Genomic DNA, 21,198 nt, shown 5'->3' on the forward strand with positions numbered 1-21,198 from the left:
ACCAGTGTGTAGCAGCTTTTAATCCCAGTATAAACCAGTGTGTAGCAGCTTTTAATCCCAGTATAAACCAGTCTGTAGCAGCTTGTAATCCCAGTGTAAACCAGTCTGTAACAGCTTTTAATCCGAGTGTAAAACAGTCTGTAGCAGCTTTTAATCCCAGTATAAACCAGTCTGTAACAGCTTTTAATCCCGGTATAAACCAGTCTGTAGCAGCTTTTAATCCCGGTATAAACCAGTCTGTAGCAGCTTTTAATCCCGGTATAAACCAGTCTGTAGCAGCATTTAATCCCGGTATAAACCAGTCTGTAGCAGCTTTTAATCCCGGTATAAACCAGCCTGTAGCAGCTTGTAATCCCAGTATAAAACAGTCTGTAGCAGCTTGTAATCCCAGTGTAAACCAGTCTGTAACAGCTTTTTAATCCGAGTGTAAAACAGTCTGTAGCAGCTTTTAATCCCAGTATAAACCAGTCTGTAACAGCTTTTAATCCCAGTATAAACCAGTCTGTAGCAGCTTTTAATCCCGGTATAAACCAGTCTGTAGCAGCTTTTAATCCCAGTATAAACCAGTCTGTAGCAGCTTTTAATCCCGGTATAAACCAGTCTGTAGCAGCTTTTAATCCCGGTATAAACCAGCCTGTAGCAGCTTGTAATCCCAGTATAAAACAGTCTGTAGCAGCTTGTAATCCCAGTGTAAACCAGTCTGTAACAGCTTTTAATCCGAGTGTAAAACAGTCTGTAGCAGCTTTTAATCCCAGTATAAACCAGTCTGTAACAGCTTTTAATCCCAGTATAAACCAGTCTGTAGCAGCTTTTAATCCCGGTATAAACCAGTCTGTAGCAGCTTTTAATCCCGGTATAAACCAGTCTGTAGCAGCTTTTAATCCCGGTATAAACCAGTCTGTAGCAGCTTTTAATCCCGGTATAAACCAGTCTGTAGCAGCTTTTAATCCAGGTATAAACCAGTGTGTAGCAGCTTTTAATCCCAGTATAAACCAGTGTGTAGCAGCTTTTAATCCCAGTATAAAACAGTCTGTAGCAGCTTGTAATCCCAGTGTAAACCAGTCTGTAACAGCTTTTAATCCGAGTGTAAAACAGTCTGTAGCATCTTTTAATCCCAGTATAAACCAGTCTGTAACAGCTTTTAATCCCAGTATAAACCAGTCTGTAGCAGCTTTTAATCCCGGTATAAACCAGTCTGTAGCAGCTTTTAATCCCAGTATAAACCAGTGTGTAGCAGCTTTTAATCCCAGTATAAAACAGTCTGTAGCAGCTTGTAATCCCAGTGTAAACCGGTCTGTAGCAGCTTTTAATCCCAATATAAACCAATCTGTAGCAGCTTTTAATCCCGGTATAAACCAGTCTCTAGCAGCTTTTAATCCCGGTATAAACCAGTCTGTAGCAGCTTTTAATCCCGGTATAAACCAGTCTGTAGCAGCTTTTAATCCCGGTATAAACCAGTCTGTAGCAGCTTTTAATCCCGGTATAAACCAGTGTGTAGCAGCTTTTAATCCCAGTATAAACCAGTGTGTAGCAGCTTTTAATCCCAGTATAAACCAGTCTGTAGCAGCTTGTAATCCCAGTGTAAACCAGTCTGTAACAGCTTTTAATCCGAGTGTAAAACAGTCTGTAGCAGCTTTTAATCCCAGTATAAACCAGTCTGTAACAGCTTTTAATCCCGGTATAAACCAGTCTGTAGCAGCTTTTAATCACGGTATAAACCAGTCTGTAGCAGCTTTTAATCCCGGTATAAACCAGTCTGTAGCAGCTTTTAATCCCGGTATAAACCAGTCTGTAGCAGCTTTTAATCCCGGTATAAACCAGCCTGTAGCAGCTTGTAATCCCAGTATAAAACAGTCTGTAGCAGCTTGTAATCCCAGTGTAAACCAGTCTGTAACAGTTTTTAATCCGAGTGTAAAACAGTCTGTAGCAGCTTTTAATCCCAGTATAAACCAGTCTGTAACAGCTTTTAATCCCAGTATAAACCAGTCTGTAGCAGCTTTTAATCCCGGTATAAACCAGTCTGTAGCAGCTTTTAATCCCAGTATAAACCAGTCTGTAGCAGCTTTTAATCCCGGTATAAACCAGTCTGTAGCAGCTTTTAATCCCGGTATAAACCAGTGTGTAGCAGCTTTTAATCCCGGTATAAACCAGTGTGTAGCAGCTTTTAATCCCGGTATAAACCAGTCTGTAGCAGCTTTTAATCCCGGTATAAACCAGTCTGTAGCAGCTTTTAATCCCGGTATTAACCAGTCTGTAGCAGCTTTTAATCCCAGTATAAACCAGTGTGTAGCAGCTTTTAATCCCAGTATAAACCAGTGTGTAGCAGCTTTTAATCCCAGTATAAACCAGTTTGTAGCAGCTTTTAATCCCAATATAAACCAGTCTGTAGCAGCTTTTAATCCCGGTATAAACCAGTCTGTAGCAGCTTTTAATCCCAGTATAAACCAGTGTGTAGTAGCTTTTAATCCCAGTATAAAACAGTCTGTAGCAGCTTGTAACCCCAGTATAAACCAGTGTGTAGCAGCTTTTAATCCCAGTATAAACCAGTCTGTAGCAGCTTTTAATCCCAGTATAAACTAGTCTGTAGCAGCTTTTAATCCCAGTATAAACCAGTCTGTAACAGCTTTTAATCCCAGTATAAACCAGTGTGTAGCAGCTTTTAATCCCAATATAAACCAATCTGTAGCAGCTTTTAATCCCAGTATAAACCAGTGTGTAGCAGCTTTTAATCCCAGTGTAAAACAGTCTGTAGCAGCTTTTAATCCCAGTATAAACCAGTCTGCAACAGCTTTTAATCCCAGTATAAACCAGTCTGTAGCAGCTTTTAATCCCAGTATAAACCAGTCTGTAGCAGCTTTTAATCCCGGTATAAACCAGTCTGTAGCAGCTTTTAATCCCGGTATAAACCAGCCTGTAGCAGCTTGTAATCCCAGTATAAAACAGTCTGTAGCAGCTTGTAATCCCAGTGTAAACCAGTCTGTAACAGCTTTTAATCCGAGTGTAAAACAGTCTGTAGCAGCTTTTAATCCCAGTATAAACCAGTCTGTAACAGCTTTTAATCCCAGTATAAACCAGTCTGTAGCAGCTTTTAATCCCGGTATAAACCAGTCTGTAGCAGCTTTTAATCCCGGTATAAACCAGTCTGTAGCAGCTTTTAATCCCGGTATAAACCAGTCTGTAGCAGCTTTTAATCCCGGTATAAACCAGTCTGTAGCAGCTTTTAATCCAGGTATAAACCAGTGTGTAGCAGCTTTTAATCCCAGTATAAACCAGTGTGTAGCAGCTTTTAATCCCAGTATAAAACAGTCTGTAGCAGCTTGTAATCCCAGTGTAAACCAGTCTGTAACAGCTTTTAATCCGAGTGTAAAACAGTCTGTAGCAGCTTTTAATCCCGGTATAAACCAGTCTCTAGCAGCTTTTAATCCCGGTATAAACCAGTCTGTAGCAGCTTTTAATCCCGGTATAAACCAATCTGTAGCAGCTTTTAATCCCAGTATAAACCAGTGTGTAGCAGCTTTTAATCCCAGTATAAACCAGTCTGTAACAGCTTTTAATCCCAGTATAAACCAGTCTGTAGCAGCTTTTAATCCCGGTATAAACCAGTCTGTAGCAGCTTTTAATCCCAGTATAAACCAGTGTGTAGCAGCTTTTAATCCCAGTATAAAACAGTCTGTAGCAGCTTGTAATCCCAGTGTAAACCGGTCTGTAGCAGCTTTTAATCCCAATATAAACCAATCTGTAGCAGCTTTTAATCCCGGTATAAACCAGTCTCTAGCAGCTTTTAATCCCGGTATAAACCAGTCTGTAGCAGCTTTTAATCCCGGTATAAACCAGTCTGTAGCAGCTTTTAATCCCGGTATAAACCAGTCTGTAGCAGCTTTTAATCCCGGTATAAACCAGTCTGTAGCAGCTTTTAATCCCGGTATAAACCAGTGTGTAGCAGCTTTTAATCCCAGTATAAACCAGTGTGTAGCAGCTTTTAATCCCAGTATAAACCAGTCTGTAGCAGCTTGTAATCCCAGTGTAAACCAGTCTGTAACAGCTTTTAATCCGAGTGTAAAACAGTCTGTAGCAGCTTTTAATCCCAGTGTAAACCAGTCTGTAACAGCTTTTAATCCCGGTATAAACCAGTCTGTAGCAGCTTTTAATCCCGGTATAAACCAGTCTGTAGCAGCTTTTAATCCCGGTATAAATCAGTCTGTAGCAGCTTTTAATCCCGGTATAAACCAGTCTGTAGCAGCTTTTAATCCCGGTATAAACCAGCCTGTAGCAGCTTGTAATCCCAGTATAAAACAGTCTGTAGCAGCTTGTAATCCCAGTGTAAACCAGTCTGTAACAGTTTTTAATCCGAGTGTAAAACAGTCTGTAGCAGCTTTTAATCCCAGTATAAACCAGTCTGTAACAGCTTTTAATCCCAGTATAAACCAGTCTGTAGCAGCTTTTAATCCCGGTATAAACCAGTCTGTAGCAGCTTTTAATCCCAGTATAAACCAGTCTGTAGCAGCTTTTAATCCCGGTATAAACCAGTCTGTAGCAGCTTTTAATCCCGGTATAAACCAGTGTGTAGCAGCTTTTAATCCCGGTATAAACCAGTGTGTAGCAGCTTTTAATCCCGGTATATACCAGTGTGTAGCAGCTTTTAATCCCGGTATAAACCAGTCTGTAGCAGCTTTTAATCCCGGTATTAACCAGTCTGTAGCAGCTTTTAATCCCAGTATAAACCAGTCTGTAGCAGCTTTTAATCCCAGTATAAACCAGTGTGTAGCAGCTTTTAATCCCAGTATAAACCAGTCTCTAGCAGCTTTTAATCCCAGTATAAACCAGTCTGTAGCAGCTTTTAATCCCAGTATAAACCAGCCTGTAGCAGCTTTTAATCCCACTATAAACCAGTCTGTAGCAGCTTTTAATCCCAGTATAAACCAGTTTGTAGCAGCTTTTAATCCCAATATAAACCAGTCTGTAGCAGCTTTTAATCCCGGTATAAACCAGTCTGTAGTAGCTTTTAATCCCAGTATAAACCAGTGTGTAGTAGCTTTTAATCCCAGTATAAAACAGTCTGTAGCAGCTTGTAACCCCAGTATAAACCAGTGTGTAGCAGCTTTTAATCCGAGTATAAACCAGTCTGTAGCAGCTTTTAATCCCAGTATAAACTAGTCTGTAGCAGCTTTTAATCCCAGTATAAACCAGTCTGTAACAGCTTTTAATCCCAGTATAAACCAGTGTGTAGCAGCTTTTAATCCCAATATAAACCAATCTGTAGCAGCTTTTAATCCCAGTATAAACCAGTGTGTAGCAGCTTTTAATCCCAGTGTAAAACAGTCTGTAGCAGCTTTTAATCCCAGTATAAACCAGTCTGCAACAGCTTTTAATCCCAGTATAAACCAGTCTGTAGCAGCTTTTAATCCCAATATAAACCAATCTGTAGCAGTTTTCAATCCCAGTATAAACCAGTCTGTAGCAGCTTTTAATCCCAGTATAAACCAGTCTGTAGCAGCTTTTAATCCCGGTATAAACCAGTCTGTAGCAGCTTTTAATCCCGGTATAAACCAGTCTGTAGCAGCTTTTAATCCTAATATAAACCAGTCTGTAGCAGCTTTTAATCCCAGTATAAACCAGTCTGTATCAGCTTTTAATCCCGGTATAAACCAGTGTGTAGCAGCTTTTAATCCCAATATAAACCAGTCTGTAGCAGCTTTTAATCCCAGTATAAACCAGTCTGTAGCAGCTTTTAATCCCAGTATAAACCAGTCTGTAGCAGCTTTTAATCCCAGTATAAACCAGTCTGTAGCAGTTTTTAATCCCAGTATAAACCAGTCTGTAGCAGCTTTTAATCCCATTATAAACCAGTCTGTAGCAGCTTTTAATCCCAGTATAAACCAGTGTGTAGCAGCTTTTAATCCCAGTATAAACCAGTCTGTAGCAGCTTTTAATCCCAGTACAAACCAGTGTGTAGCAGCTGAAGCTTTTGGTCGTTGGTGTGCAGTCGTTGGTCAGCAGGGGATCGAGCACACCTCTTTCCGGTAGGGCTGCTCGATTATGGGAAAAATGACAATCACGGTTATTTTGATTGAAATTGAGATCTCGATTATTTAACAGGATTATAGATAAGAGGTTTGGGGGGGGGGGGGGGGGGGGGGGGGGGTGACATTTGAAGTGTTTACTGTGGTAATGCCGACTAGTTTCTTTCCACCAGGTCGCCATAGCTATTGTTTGTCTCAGACCAGCAGCTATGTTCCGCCTGGTGTGATCTGGAAAAAAATAGTCTGGAGACATTTCGTTTTCACGTTGAAATCCTCGTCAATAAAATGTAGCGCGACATTTCTCTACGGCTCTGGTGCGGCTTGACCACAGGTCCGTAGCGGTGGCGAAACCTCGGACTGTAACCACGTCTTTCACACACCCTCACTACACTCATCATACAGGGCAGAGAGAGACAGTCCACTAACATGGTGGTGAGATGGCAGTGATGCCGTTTGTCCAAAGTGTTGATGAGTTTCTTAAATCCCGGATTGTTCACTGTGTTAATTGAGAAAAAAGTTCTGTTTGTTTATAACGTTTATCTCTCTGTGACTCTGGGAGCTGGTGGATTATTTAGTTGCGACTCAAAAAAATTGAACATTTTTCTATTTTTTTGTGTTGCGTTGCAAGCACCCGTGTGCACTTCTGCGTGCACGAACGCAACATTTTACATGCACGACTGTCGCTTGGCTGGAGGAGGGCAACGATTTTCGCTTCCTCGCACAAGTTTACATAGAAAATGATGGAGAAGGAGTGACGCTGCCTCCCGTGTGTCCAGTTGTCTGCAACTCGTTCTGAATAAAACTAAAGCGGTCGGGGCTGTGGGAGGAGTCTGCAGCAGTGGGAGGAGTCTGCAGCAAAGCGCCGCAATGAGAGCTGCGCTCGATTTGAAAACAGCACAAATTGAAGGACAAAAAAATAATCGGACCATTTCATTTTTATGATTGTTCAAAACCCAGATCGTAATTGCGATTAAAATTCGATTAATTGCCCAGCCCTACTTTCCGGGACTCCTGGCTCAATAAGATGGAGCTAGCAGTGTTATTGCTAACCCGTACTGCTAGTGGCCTCTCACTGAGGAAGTCCTGCAACCAGCTGCACATTGAGGTGTTGAGTCCTAGCTGGTCCAGTTTGGTGATGAGCTGCTGTGGGATGATAGTGTTGCTGAGCTGAAGTCTATGAGCAGCATTCATACATATGAGTCCTTGGTGTCCAGATGGGTGAGAGTTTCTATAGAGACTAAGCATTTTGCAGCCTGTTAGATGCTGATGTTTCTCTCTTGTTCATCTGACAGAGACCAGCTTTCTCCTGGGAAATGCCCAGATCGTGGATTGGCCTGTAGTGTACAGCAATGACGGATTCTGCAAGCTCTCCGGCTTCCACAGAGCTGAGGTTATGCAGAAGAGCAGCACATGCAGGTAAATATAATCTTTCTGCTCACAGTTTTTACTTTTTCACAACACTTCCCAACTGTTTTTAATTAGCTTTAGCTAAAGGAAACCTCATTAAATCTATTTAGTTTTGTCAGCACAAGCATCTTTCTGACTGCACCAAAATGGCAGTTTCAGTTAAGATGCTGTCTTCCAGGGTTTTAATCCAGTACACCAATCCATTATTTGAGCTCCAGAGTAGAAAAATTAAAAAGAGATGTTTTGCGCCTCGCTGACTTTAATCCTGCTGTAATTTTACTGTTAAATATTTGAGTTGCTTGGACAATATTCTTACAGACATGAGGCGCTCAGCAGAGTCACAATGGAAAAAAATAATTTAAAAAGACTGGTGACCATTCAGTTACTGCCTGAAATTGCCCAGTCCTTCTTCAGGACAGTTTCTTGCTCGTCTGTCCGTCAGAACGCTTTAAGCTGTGACTCCAGAGGGTGAATCGTCTCCCAGGCGACTCTCAGATCTGACCAAGGGTGATGGCCCTGCATAGCCTTCAGCCTAAAAGGTTGTCTCAGAACTGGGAGGATAAAAGAACCCACTGAGAGCTGGAACTTTTCCTGTTCCCTGCTTCTGTCCCCCACTGATACTTGCTGCTTCGCTCTCCCCTCTGCCTGCATTTTTCTGCCAATATTCTTATTTTTCTACTCAAAAAACTCATGAGCAACGGTTCCTGGATACTCATTAATCACTGGGACTGTATTTGTGGTAGATTTGGTTGAATACTGCTATTTTTTTAAGACTCTTACAATCTTGTCAGTGTTACGTCAGCGTGGCCTACAAGTAGCAGAGGCCTGATCTACAGTTACTCAGGAGCTAAAGCTAACTAGCTGCGAGATGCCGCCCTTCTCTACAGATGACTATCACACACTTCTACAGAGGATCAACATGCTGAAAACAAAGATTCAACAGCTCGAGGTGAATGTGGAAGTGAATAGATTGTGTGGAAATGAAACAACCTTGCCTTTAATAAAAAACAGCAGACAAGATTGTGCTAACTAATTAAAAAAAAGCTAATTAGCACAAACTTAGCTGGAAAGAAAAGGAGGACAATGTACAAGGTAATAACTCTTTCACTGATAGTCCTCCCTGGAATGCTCTTGGTGCAAAGCCAAAGAGTAAATCATCTCACAGGTAAATGGGAGGACGAGTAACAGGCAGGGCCCAGTTTGTTGAGATTAGCGTTGCGACCGGCTGGCCTGCTCTGCCATCCAGACCAAGCACATCCTCAACCCCTCTCATTAGCAAGACACAGTCGTGGACAGTTATCAGAAGGAAAACTAATAAATCCTCTCCACAACAACAGGACATGCAACTACAGAACAGGTTTGCTCCACTGCTGCAGGATTCTGGATCTACATCCGATGACCAAAATGAAATCTCCCTACAAACCAGGGTAAGACCGAAGACCAAGTCAGAAAGTAAATGGCTACAAGAAAAGCGTGTGAAAGATGTGAGAAATGTGTGTGGAAAACATACAAAAGTACTGTGCTTTCCCAAGGATATGGTATCAGATGTGAGAGGCAAAATTATGCAAATTGTGGCGGTGCACCCAACTGTGGAAAACCTCATCCTGCATGTGGGGGCGAATGATGTTGTGGAACAACAATCTGAGGTGCTGAAGCAGGATTTTACTGAATTGCTGGATACGATCAGCTGTCTGGATGCCCAGATATTCATCAGTGGCCTCTCCCTCCCATCAGAGGAGGTGTGGAGAGATTCAGTAGGCTGTTTAGTCTGAACACATGGCTGTCGGCTGCATGTACCACACATCCAGTTCATTTCATAGACAATTTCAACTTCTTCTGGGACCGCAGGCACTTTTTTAGACGGATGGATTCTGGCTGAACAGGTCAGGAGTGAAGCTGTTCGCCTCCAACCTGTTTTATTTTCTGAACAGACTCTGTTCCCTCGGACAAGGACAACAGACAAGAGAGACCAAAACAACGTGATAAGACAGAGCCTAGAGGAAACCTTAAGAAAAAACCACCTCAGCCCCCTCCCGAAGAAAGCCCCAAAGCTCTCAATGAGGACCCACCCCCTTCATCTCATCATACTCCATCCAATTCACCTTCCCTCTCCCCATCCTCCCTATCCCTCCTGGACTTCACCTCCCAGATGAAAGAGCTGGTTACTATTGCGACCAAACTAACCCCATGCCCCAGTATGTTTCTGTCCCCCATAAACCCCCCACCGGGGCAGCTAAAGGGGGGGCACCCAGCCCCTCCTGTACCACCATGCCAGCTTCATGTTTTGGATGTATGATGTGTGGAGGGTCCAGGCTGTGTAGATAACGGCAGTGGTGATTTTTCCCAGGTCCAGCTGGATCCCTGTTTATTAGAAGGTTCAAAAATATCTGTACTGTTTGGCAACAGAAGGAGAAAAGCAGCTCGGTCAGAACACAGAGAGCTGCTTTCTAAAAGGTTTCTAAGTAGAGTTAACATACCCTGAGAGCCACAGCGTGCCCCCAAACATAGGGTAAACAATTCCAAACCCATTAAGTTAGCTTTATTAAATGTTAGGTCATTAGCAGGGAAAACATTTTTAATTTATGATTTTATAACTGAGCACAACCTTGATTTTATGTTTTAACAGAAACTTGGTTAAACCAAGATAACAACACAGCCGCTCTGATAGAGTCAACCCCTCCCAACCTTAGTTTTATCAGTGAGGTCAGACTGAACAGGAGAGGAGGAGCAGTTTTATTTAATGAATCATTCCAGTGGAAGCAGTTATCTCTTGGAAGTTTTACTTCTTTTGAATATGTGGCTCTTCAGTCGAAAGCTTGTTATAAAATAATATATCTAAATTTCTATAGACCACCAGGGCACTGTGCAGAGTTTTATGATGAGTTTAGTGAACTGCTGCTACAATCTGTTTGGATTTTGACTGTGTAATTGTTGTTGGCAATTTTAACATCCATGTAGACAACCCTTAGGACAAGGCGACTAAAGATCTGGGTAACAGTCTGGAGAACTTTGGGCTGACTCAGCATATAACAGAGGCCACACACACTAAAGGACACACTGTAGATTTACTGGTGTGGAAGGGTTTGGATGTTTCCAATGTTACTGTGTGTGATGTGGGCCTGTCTGATCATTATTGTGTTTTCTTTGAGTGTACAGTTTCTGTTCACACTAATCTCTCAACAGAGATGATCACAAACCGCTGTATAACTAAAAACACGACTGGGATGTTTAACCAGGTCTTCTCTTCAACACCTGCCCTGTCAGGCGGTTCAGCCAATGAGCTTGATGCTAGTTTTAATGCTAAAATGTTAAGTATTATGGATGCTGTTGCTCCTATTAAGGTGAAAGTTGTCTCTGGAAAGAAAAAGTCTCCATGGAGAAATTCCACACTGGTGAAACATGGAAAAAGAGAGTGTCGGAAAGCCGAGCGCAGATGGAGAAAAACAAATCTACAGGTTCATTATGACATGTATAAAGAGAAACTTCACTCTTATAATCTACAACTGAAGAATGCAAGAAAGTCCTATTTCTCTGACATTATTAGCAAAAACTATCATAATGCTCGGGTCTTATTCGCTATTGTTGACAGCTTAACAAACCCTGCTGTGTCAGTAGCACCTGAACTTTATTCCACCAAGGCTGCAATGAGTTTGCCAAATTTTTCATGGAAAAAATCCAAAACATCAGACATGTAGTTGGTTTATCAACAGCAGCTTCAACAGACATACTGTGTCCATTGAAAACCAGTTTAAGCACCATGACACAGTTTAATCCATTAACAGCAAAGATCTGGGCGACATCTTATGTCAGCTGAACTCCTCCTCTTGCTGCTTGGACACCCTGCCCACAGGTTTCTTCAAAAAAGTCTCAAAGACTCTGGAGCCAGATCTGGTCCAGGTTGTGAACTTGTCCTTAATTTACGGCGTCTTCCCAGAACTTTTAAAAACAGCTGTAATCAAGCTTCTGCTAAAAAGGGACAACCTAGACACAAATGAGCAACTACAGGCCGATCTCAAATCTTCCTTTTCTAAGTAAGATAATTGAAAAAGCAGTTTTTCATCAGCTAAACGACTTTTTAACACAAAACAACTGCTACGGTGTCTTCCAGTCAGGTTTTAGACAGCACCACAGCACTGAGATGCTCTGAACAAAGTCATTAATGACATATGTTTTAACACAGACGATGGAAAAATGTCAGTCTTAGTCTTACTGGACCTCAGTGCTGCATTTGATACAGTCGACCACAATATATTACTCCCGACTGGAGAACTGCGTGGCCTCTCTGGCGCTACACTGGTTTAAATTTTATTTAGAGAATAGAAAGTACTTCGTGTCAATAGGTAACTTTATATCTGAGCAGACAAGAATTACATGTGGAGTTCCCCAAGGTTCCATCCTGGGGCCTCTTCTGTTTAACATCTACATGCTCCCACTGGCACAGATTATAAAGAAAAACAAAATTAGTTACCATAGCTACGCAGATGACACACAGATATATATTACAATGTCACCAGGAGACCGAGGCCCCGTACAGGCTCTTGGTAAATGTATTGAGGAGATTAATGACTGGATATGCCTGAACTTTCTCCAGTTAAACAAAAACTAAACTGAAGTGATGGTTTTTGGAGCCAAAGAGAAACGATTAATTGTCACCACAGAGCTTCAGTCTATACAACTAAAAACCACCAATCAGGCCAGAAATCTGAGTGTACTGGTGGACTCAGACCTTAACTTTGAAAAACACATTAAGGGAATTACAAATTCAGCCTTCTATCGTCTTATGAACATATCAAGGGTAAAAGATCTGATGTCTCAGCAGGACCTGGAAAAACTAGTCCAGCTTTCATCTTTAGTCGGCTTGATTATTGTAACAGTGTTTTTACAGGTTCTACATAAAACATCAGTCAGACACCTGCAGCTGATCCAGAACTCTGCTGCTCCAGTCCTCACTAAGACCAAGAAAGTGGACCACATCAGTCCAGCTCTGAGGTCTTTACACTGGCTGCCGGTCCGTCAGAGGATAGACTTTAAAGTTCTGCTGCTGGTCTAGAAAGCTCTGAATGGTTTAGGACAAGCATACATCAGAGACCTCTTGATCCAGTATGAACCTACCAGAACCCTCAGGTCATCTGGATCCAGTTTCTTATCAGTTCGAGAGTCAGAACCAGACATGGAGAAGCTGCATTCAGCTTCTATGCTCCACATGTCTATTCTCTGCTGCTGGACTAGTTTTTATTTAGAAGTCAAAATCTACATCTGGTTCTTTAAAGCTGGAATCATGTTTTAATATTGTCTTTAACTTTATTTCTTACATTTTATCTATTTTATTTTAGCATATTCCTTCTGCTTTTATTTCATTAATTGCATTTCTTTTAATCTTTCTTTCTTTTTTTATTTTTTTAATGCACTTGTATAGCTTTCTGCACCCTGCTGTAATGATTTATGTAAAGCACTTTGAACTGTCTTGTACATGAAATGTGCTATACAAATAAATTTGCCTTTGCCTTTGAACTTACAGTCTTCTTGCCAAAGCTTGGCTGAAAGGAGCCTGTTGGGATTCAGGAGGATCCAAGGCCAATTTTGGGGAATCATTTTTGATCTCTTGACCAGCTTGTAGCATGTCCAGATAGATTGGCAGTTCACATAACTGCAACAGTCACAGGAAGACATGCAAAAAAAAAAGAAACAGACAAGAAATATGATTGTTTGATCCCTTTCGGCTACACTACAAACATTGGCTGCAAAAACTTTTGGATTTACAGCCAAAAAGCAGATCAAACAAAGGGGAGAAAAAAAACTTACAGGCCAAAGAATTGATTACAAGAATTGATACAAAGGCCCCAGAAGCCAAGGAAGGCAGATAATTGTTACTTGTACACGTATTACCTGACAAACAGTGGGTGGGACCACATTTCTGTTAATGCAGGTCAAGGGTTGGACTTACTAACTAGCAAACTAGCAACACAACACTCACAGGGTGTGTTGTTCTGTGGATGAGCTTCCAGCATCGAACTCATCTACCAACATGGGTGCACCCGGCTTATTTTTAAAAAATGACCAAAGATCAGTGAAAATGAAAATAAAGTAATAAACGAGCAGAGCTGTTGATCATCAGGAGCAGCTAATTCCCCAATAACAAAGGCATGCTTTGTTTCTTCTGCAAACACAATAGAACACATAAGCATGGCTCTTATTACATCTTGTCCCTCCTTTACCTAAACATGCAGCTTCTTCCAGCATCAAGCGGAAATTTTAAGGCATGTTTGTCTCCAGTATTAAATAAAAAATGTTTAGAGATCAGAACAGGTTCATTTAAAGGCATCAAGGCTGAAACCAATATTCACCCATCTTCTTTTTCCGCCTATCCAGGATCAGGTCGTGGGGGCAGCTGCCTAAGCAGGGAAACCCAGACTTCCCTCTCCCCGGCCACATTCACCAGCTCATCCAGAGGGATCCCGAGGTGTTCCCAGGCCAGCCGAGAGATGTAGTCCATCCATTGTGTCCTGGGTCTTCCCCGGGGCCTCTTTCCGGTGGGACATGCCCAGAACACCTCACCAGGGAGGCGTCCAGGAGGCATCCTAACCAGATGCCCGAGCCACCTCATCTGGCTCCTCTTGATGTGGAGGAGCAGCGGCTCTACTCTGAGCCCCTCCCAGATCACCGAGCTTCTCACCCTATCTCTAAGGGAGAGCCCGGCCGCCCTGCAGAGAAAACTCATTTCGGCTGCTTGCATTCACGATCTTGTTCTTTCGGTCACTACCCACAGCTCGCGACCATATGTGGGAGTAGGAATGTAGATCGACCGGTAAATCAGGAAATGAGTCCAACCCGGGCCCATGGGCAAATGCCCGGCCACCAGGCACTTGCCTCCGTGCCCCACCTCCACCCCTGGCTCCGGATGGGCCCTGGTTACCCACGTACGGGCAAGGGAAACCTAGATCTGTTGTTCTTCTTCATCATGAGAGGTCTATTGAAACATTCTTTGTCTGATCCTCCCCTAGAGACCTGTTTGCCATGGGTGACCCTACCAGGGGCAAAAAGCCCCCGACAACATGGCTCCTAGCTTCTTCACCTTACCTCCACCACGGTAAGGTGGCGGCTTAGGGAGGAGTATGAAACCAGTAGAGCCAGAAAATGTTATAAAACTGTTCATGACTTCATGTCTCGGTAGCAACAGTCAACTCTGCTTCATGATTTCAGCTACAACTCAGACTGCAGCAGGGAACCCTCTAAAACCCACAGGAACCTGGTCCTGGAGGGTCAGGACTGAAGAGCCCTTACTTTGCTAGTTTGAGTTAGTATTACTTCCTCCCGCCTAGTTTCTCTCTGGTCCTGATTACCTCTCATCTACACGTTTTCCGGGTTTCTGTCCTCCAGTGCCAAATTGTTGTTTTGCTGCTTTAGTCTTTAGCTGCAGTCAGTATGTCTTTCTGACCTTTGCCTGCATCCTTGTTACAAAAGTTTAGTTTATTTTAGCTCTTTCTGTTAACTCTGAAAGGAAATCTCTAGATTTTTCTCCCTCCTTGTGGTCCTACCTCCTTGTATTCCACCATGGACTGTGACACATTCACACTGTCAGAATCCAGTCTGTGTTTTATTGAACGAGGCTTTAAAATGCTCGGAAGCGTCCACAGCGAGCAACCCGAATAAAGATGTCTGAGCCTGAACAGCCCAGGTTTGTGTTGACTGGTTCTCATTCTCACATTCATTGTTTTTCTTTTTCAGTTTTATGTATGGAGAGCTGACGGACAAGAAGACCATCGACAAAGTCAGGCAGACGTTCGATGGCTATGAATCCAACTGCTTTGAAATCCTGCTGTACAGAAAGAATAGTGAGTGTTCACTTTAAAAAACATAGCTCAACTATCACTCCACTAAAACCTTCTGACATTTATATTCTATATATATGAGATTCTAGATCATTTTTCAGTTTCATCTTTTCATTTTTCTTCTTTGATTAGACTCTAGTCTGTAGGGAGGACTGTGCACCACACAGTCTTTACTGTTTGTTTTAGAGATTTTTGTCCTACGTGATGGAGCAACATTCGAATTAGCACATTGACAGTAACACTGAACAAAGTGCAACCAAAAACAATCCCAAATGTTCCAGGAAAGAAAAGAAAATGCAAATTGGATGAGCACAAGGAGGGAAGCGAGAGTGAAAATCCTTAAAATGGTCCTACAGATCTGACTGTGTGCATGAATATGACTGGGAATATCTTGTATCCTTGGATGTATGTTGTTAACGTGTGTGTGCAGCTGTCGGAAACTTTAGAAGATTTAACCAGACCAGAACATTATGTACACAGTAGCATGGCTGTTTCCTGGGAAGATTGCTGGGTGCACCAGGTGAGGCTCCTGGCTTCAGCTCGGCTCCTCTGCTGGTTTTATCTAGTGGATCCTGTGGTGGTGGAGTTTCTTCTCTAACTGAACACAGCTTGAGGTACTGATCTTCTGGTGGTTTTCTGTTTGATGCTCAGGCTGAGCCGGCTTTGGATACAGTTGATCCTGTTTGTCCATACAGTGTTTCATGTGGTTGATGTTGATGTGCAGTGATGTAGAAAAGTATTTTCCCCTTACAGGTTTTTTTTTTTGCACATTTTTAACACTTAAATCTTTCAGCTAACCAAACAAATGTTGATGTACAGTAAAAGACATTTTTAGATGATTTAATTTGGGAAAAAAGATGATTCAAACCAAGTTGGTCTTATGTGCCTCTTTTGGTGGAAACAGCTGCAACCAAGTGTTTGCAGTAACTGAAAATAAGTCTTTCACGTCATCATGGAGGAAGTTTGAGTCAGTCTTTGCAGCCACACTGCAACGACCTGTTTAAGGTCACACTACAGCTTCGTAGGCAGATTTGAGTTGGGACTTTGAAGATGGCGCCGCTATTGTCAGCAGCTGTCGTACCTGCTCCTACACTTTTTTTGTACATAGTATTCTTTTTCCTCATTTTTAACTTTCTAAGCTCTCCTGCACTCTGTCATACCACTTATGACAGGCAGACACTGCTTAACCTTGGATTACAGTACTCAAACTGTATTCTAAGACCCTTTTATGTTGACCCGGCTTGGCCTCAAGACATCTTGCGCCAGAGGGCCGACACAAACAAAGGAGGACGCGGGGGGCCCAGGTCACGGAGTAGGCCTCGGGGGAAAAGAGCCGGCGTAAGAGAAAGGTTGAGGCGTAGAGCACACCACACGCCACTGCCTAGCATCTTACTGGCAAATGTCCAGTCACTGGAGAACAAGCTGGACGAGCTCAGAGCCCGGCTAAAGTACCAGAGGGACATACGGGACTGCAACATTATTTGTCTCACTGAGACATGGCTGACTCCTCTCATACCTGATCACGCCGTACAACCAGCGGAGTTCCTATCCGTTCATCACATGGACAGAACGAGTGAGTTGGGGAAAAAGAGAGGCAGAGGGGTGTGCTTGATGATCAATAATAAATGGTGTGATAGTAAGAACGTGGTCACACTGAAGCAGTCCTGTTCGCCTAACCTGGAACTCCTGACACTTAAGTGTCGTCCCCATTACCTGCCCCGTGAGTTTACTTCGGTTATCATCAGCGCCGTCTATATTCCACCCCAGGCGGACACGAATGCTGCACTATCTGAGCTACATGAGGCTATCTCCACCCTTCAGGCTAGTCAGCGTGAAGCGGCTCTCATCGTAGCCGGAGACTTTAATAGTGCCAACATGACAAAGGTGATGCCGGAGTTTACCCAACACATCAACTGCCCCACCAGAGGAGAGAGGACTTTAGACCACTGCTACTCTCCCTTCAAGGAGGGCTACAAAGCCAAGCCCCTTCCCCCCTCAGACCACACCGCTGTTCTTCTCATGCCAAAATATAAACAGAAGCTCAAGCAGGAGCTACCTGTGGTGAGAGAAGTAACGCGGTGGACTGACCAATCAGAGGCCGCTCTACATGGTGCGTTGGAATTAGCCGACTGGGACATGTTCCGCAGCAGCGCGGGCGGAGACATCGAGGAGTTTACGGAAGCTGTTATGGGATTTATTGGAAAGCTCGTGGAACGCCTAAGAGGATCATCCGAGCCTTTCCAAACCAGAAGCCGTGGGTGGACAAATCTATCCGCGACGTTCTGCGCTCCCACACAGCTGCCTATAACTCCGGCCTCGCCACTGGGAACATGGAGGAATACAAGGTTGCTTCATACAACGTCCGGAGGGCGGTGAAGGAGGCCAAACAATGCTACGGACGTAGACTGGAGCATCAGATGGAACAGTCTGACTCCAGGGGACTCTGGCAGGGACTTCGTGCCATCACAGACAATAAAGCAACACACACACATCCTGTGAGTGCTGACGCTTCTCTGGCTAACGAACTGAATATCTTCCTCACACGCTTCGAGTCGGGAGACCGACCACCCGTTGCGCTCCCAGCTGGAGAGGAGGAGACATTCACCGGGACAGAACGTGACGTGAGGAAGGTGTTTAAAAGTGTAAACATCAGGAAAGCGGCCGGACCAGACGGCATCAGAGGACGTGTCCTCAAAGCCTGTGCTGATCAGCCCCTGAAACTGTGTGTGATCCCCACCTGCTTTAAAAAGTCTGTGATAGTCCCGGTCCCTAAGAAACCAAACCCCAGCAGTCCCGCTGACTACAGGCCCATAGCCCTCACACCTGTGGTGATGAAATGTTTTGAGAGACTGATAAAGACTTTCATCACCTCCACACTGCCCTCCACCCTGGACCCACTACAGTTTGCTTACAGGCCAAACAGATCCACGGACGACGCCATAGCCCTCCTCCTACACAAGACCCTCTCCCACGTGGACACTGGTAAGGGGAACTATGTGAGAGTGCTGTTTGTTGATTACAGCTCAGCACTTAATACCATAGTCCCCTCCAGACTAGTGTCAAAGCTGTATGACCTAAGAGTGAATCCTTCACTATGCAGGTGGGTCCACAGCTTCCTGACCGGACGACCACAGGTGGTTAGGATGGGACACCACTCCTCATCTCCCCTCACCCTCAACTCAGGATCCCCCCAGGGCTGTGTGCTCAGCCCCCTGCTGTACTCACTGTACACTCATGACTGTGAGGCCACTTCAGACTCAAATGTCATCATAAAGTTTGCTGACGACACAGCCGTTGTAAGACTGATCTCCCACAACGACGAGACTGCCTACAGGAGGGAGGTCTCCCACCTGGAGGTTTGGTGCCAGGAGAACCATCTCCTGTTAAATGTCAGCAAAACAAAAGAGCTGATAGTGGACTTCAGGAAACAGCAGAGGAGCCTCCATCCACTCCTCATCAGTGGCTCTGAGGTGGAACGTGTGGACACTTTCATACCTGGGAGTGACCATATCACAAGACCTGACCTGGACTCAGCACATCACAACAACTGTGAAGAAGGCCAGACAGCGTCTGTAGCTCCTCAGACGACTGACAGACTTTAAGCTCCCTCTCAGGGTGCTCAAGAACTTTTACACCTGCACCATTGAGAGCATCCTGTGTGGGAGCATCACCACGTGGATGGGGAACTGCACAAAGCAGGACCTGCTGGCCCTAAAAAGGGTGGTCCGAGCAGCTGAGCGGACCACCAGAACAACTCTCCCCAACCTGCAGGACATTTATGTGGAACGTTGCAGGTCAAGGGCTAAGAGGATCCTCAGTCAGCCCAGCCACCCCGCACACTCTCTCTTCTCTCCACTGCCATCAGGCCGGCGCTTCCGCTGCCTGAGGACTAAGACTGAGAGGCTGAAGAAGAGTTTCTTCCCCCTGGCTGTCCGCTTGCTCAACTCTATATATAACTGTGCATGTGACAAATAAACCTCTTTGACTTTGACTTTGACACCTTCGTTAGAGGTGGACTTGCTGGTGTGTTCACCTCATTGTCCTACTTCATTATTCAAGCATTTGTGGGCTGAAGGCTAGAATAAATAAATAAAGACTAGAATAAATCTATAATCCGAAGTATAGGTGATAACAAGCAGAAATACCAATGAGGGAAAATGCATTTAAAAAGCTGAAACCAACGTCTGTGGGTTGATCACTTAGCTGCAAGTTGCATCTGGGATCAAAGACACCTGTAGCCGGCAGAAACCTGAGTCTCCATCCTGACTTCAAGACCGATGATGATCTCTGTCTGCCAAGAAGCTGATATGTAGAGCGAAGAAGCCGTCGTGTTCACGCTCTGCATGACAGGAATATTAGTGATGCACGATCAAATCAGGCGTCTGGCGTGGAGGCTGGAAGATCAGAGAGCCAGGAGACAAAGAATCCAGCAGCAGCCATACTTCTTCCGTTCATGGAGGAAGGAAAGAGAGACGACGTGGAAGTTTAGCTTATTGAACGCCATCGTATGATGTCAGGTGGTTTTCTACTGTCTGCATTCAGCAGCTTACAATAAGTGAATATTTCAGACGGCGGGTTTATTGTAACTCGTGTTCTGTTTCAGACGTTGCTGCGGCTCATTGAACTCCTCACCGTCCTGCTGGTCCGGAGCAAAGCTGATGATGGTGTGAGAAGGTTGTTCCCATTTTTACCAATGAGTAGTGGATAGAGAATTTCTGTATGTCCAGAGAGACGTTTCAGTACATCTATCCCCTCCTGAAGCTGCCCTGGAGAGGATGGACACGACTTACCGTCTGGCTGTACAGTTCGAAAAAAGAGCTGTTGTTGGCCTGTGGAAACTCACCACTAACTCAGAGAACAGGAGCATAGCACACCTGTTTGGAGTTCGTATTTCAGCTGCCTGCTGGAAGGAGTTCTGCTCCTTTGTGGAAGAAATCTTGTTGCCTGAAGTCATCAGGATGCAGAAACACTAAAAGGCTTTTCCACACACAGATGCTCCACTACAACCACCTGCTGCAGATACTGAAGGTGCTCGATGCTGCAGCCTGGATGTTTTACCTCCTGCCGTCCAACAAATCACAACATACCTTTTCATAATAAGCATCATGTTGTGGAAGTTGGACAGACAGAACATACATGTATGGCTGGCAGAGGGTGTAGTCTGGCAGAGGGTGAAGGCTGGCGGAGGGTGTAGGCTGGCGGAGGGTGAAGGCTGGTGAAGGTTGTAGGCTGGCAGAGGGTGAAGGCTGGCTGAGGGTGAAGGCTGGTGGAGGGTGTAGGCTGGCGGAGGGTGAAGGCTGGTGGAGGGTGAAGGCTGGCGGAGGGTGTAGTCTGGCGGAGGGTGAAGGCTGGCGGAGGATGAAGGCTGGTGGAGGGTGTAGGCTGGCGTAGGGTGAAGGCTGGTGAAGGTTGTAGGCTGGCAGAGGGTGTAGGCTGGCGTAGGGTGAAGGCTGGTGAAGGTTGTAGGCTGGCAGAGGGTGAAGGCTGGCTGAGGGTGAAGGCTGATGGAGGGTGTAGGCTGGCGGAGGGTGAAGGCTGGTGGAGGGTGAAGGCTGGCGGAGGGTGTAGTCTGGCGGAGGGTGAAGGCTGGCGGAGGACGAAGGCTGGTGGAGGGTGAAAGCTGGCGGAGGGTGTAGTCTGGCGGAGGATGAAGGCTGGTGGAGGGTGTAGGCTGGCGTAGGGTGAAGGCTGGCAGAGGGTGAAGGCTGGCGGAGGGTGTAGTCTGGCGGAGGGTGAAGGCTGGCGGAGGGTGTAGGCTGGCAGATGGTGAAGGCTGGCGTAGGGTGAAGGCTGGCGGAGGGTGTAGGCTGGCAGAGGGTGAAGGCTGGCAGAGGGTGAAGGCTGGCAGAGGGTGAAGGCTGGCAGAGGGTGAAGGCTGGCGGAGGGTGTAGTCTGGCGGAGGGTGAAGGCTGGCGGAGGGTGTAGGCTGGCAGATGGTGAAG

At 44.8% G+C, this 21,198-nt stretch overlaps 1 protein-coding gene across 1 annotated transcript in view; it reads left to right on the plus strand.

Annotated features, from left to right (window-relative positions):
* kcnh5b (potassium voltage-gated channel, subfamily H (eag-related), member 5b) overlaps positions 1-21,198 on the plus strand; it is a 319,850-nt gene that overhangs the window by 25,690 nt on the left and 272,962 nt on the right. Inside the window, exons 2-3 of the mRNA XM_041971541.1 lie at positions 7,313-7,436; positions 15,153-15,259. Of these exons, the coding sequence (XP_041827475.1) occupies positions 7,313-7,436; positions 15,153-15,259 (231 nt within the window). The remainder of the gene's footprint in view (positions 1-7,312; positions 7,437-15,152; positions 15,260-21,198) is intronic.

This window comes from Melanotaenia boesemani, chromosome 20 (assembly GCF_017639745.1).
Source record: "Melanotaenia boesemani isolate fMelBoe1 chromosome 20, fMelBoe1.pri, whole genome shotgun sequence".
Classification (NCBI taxonomy): domain Eukaryota; kingdom Metazoa; phylum Chordata; class Actinopteri; order Atheriniformes; family Melanotaeniidae; genus Melanotaenia; species Melanotaenia boesemani.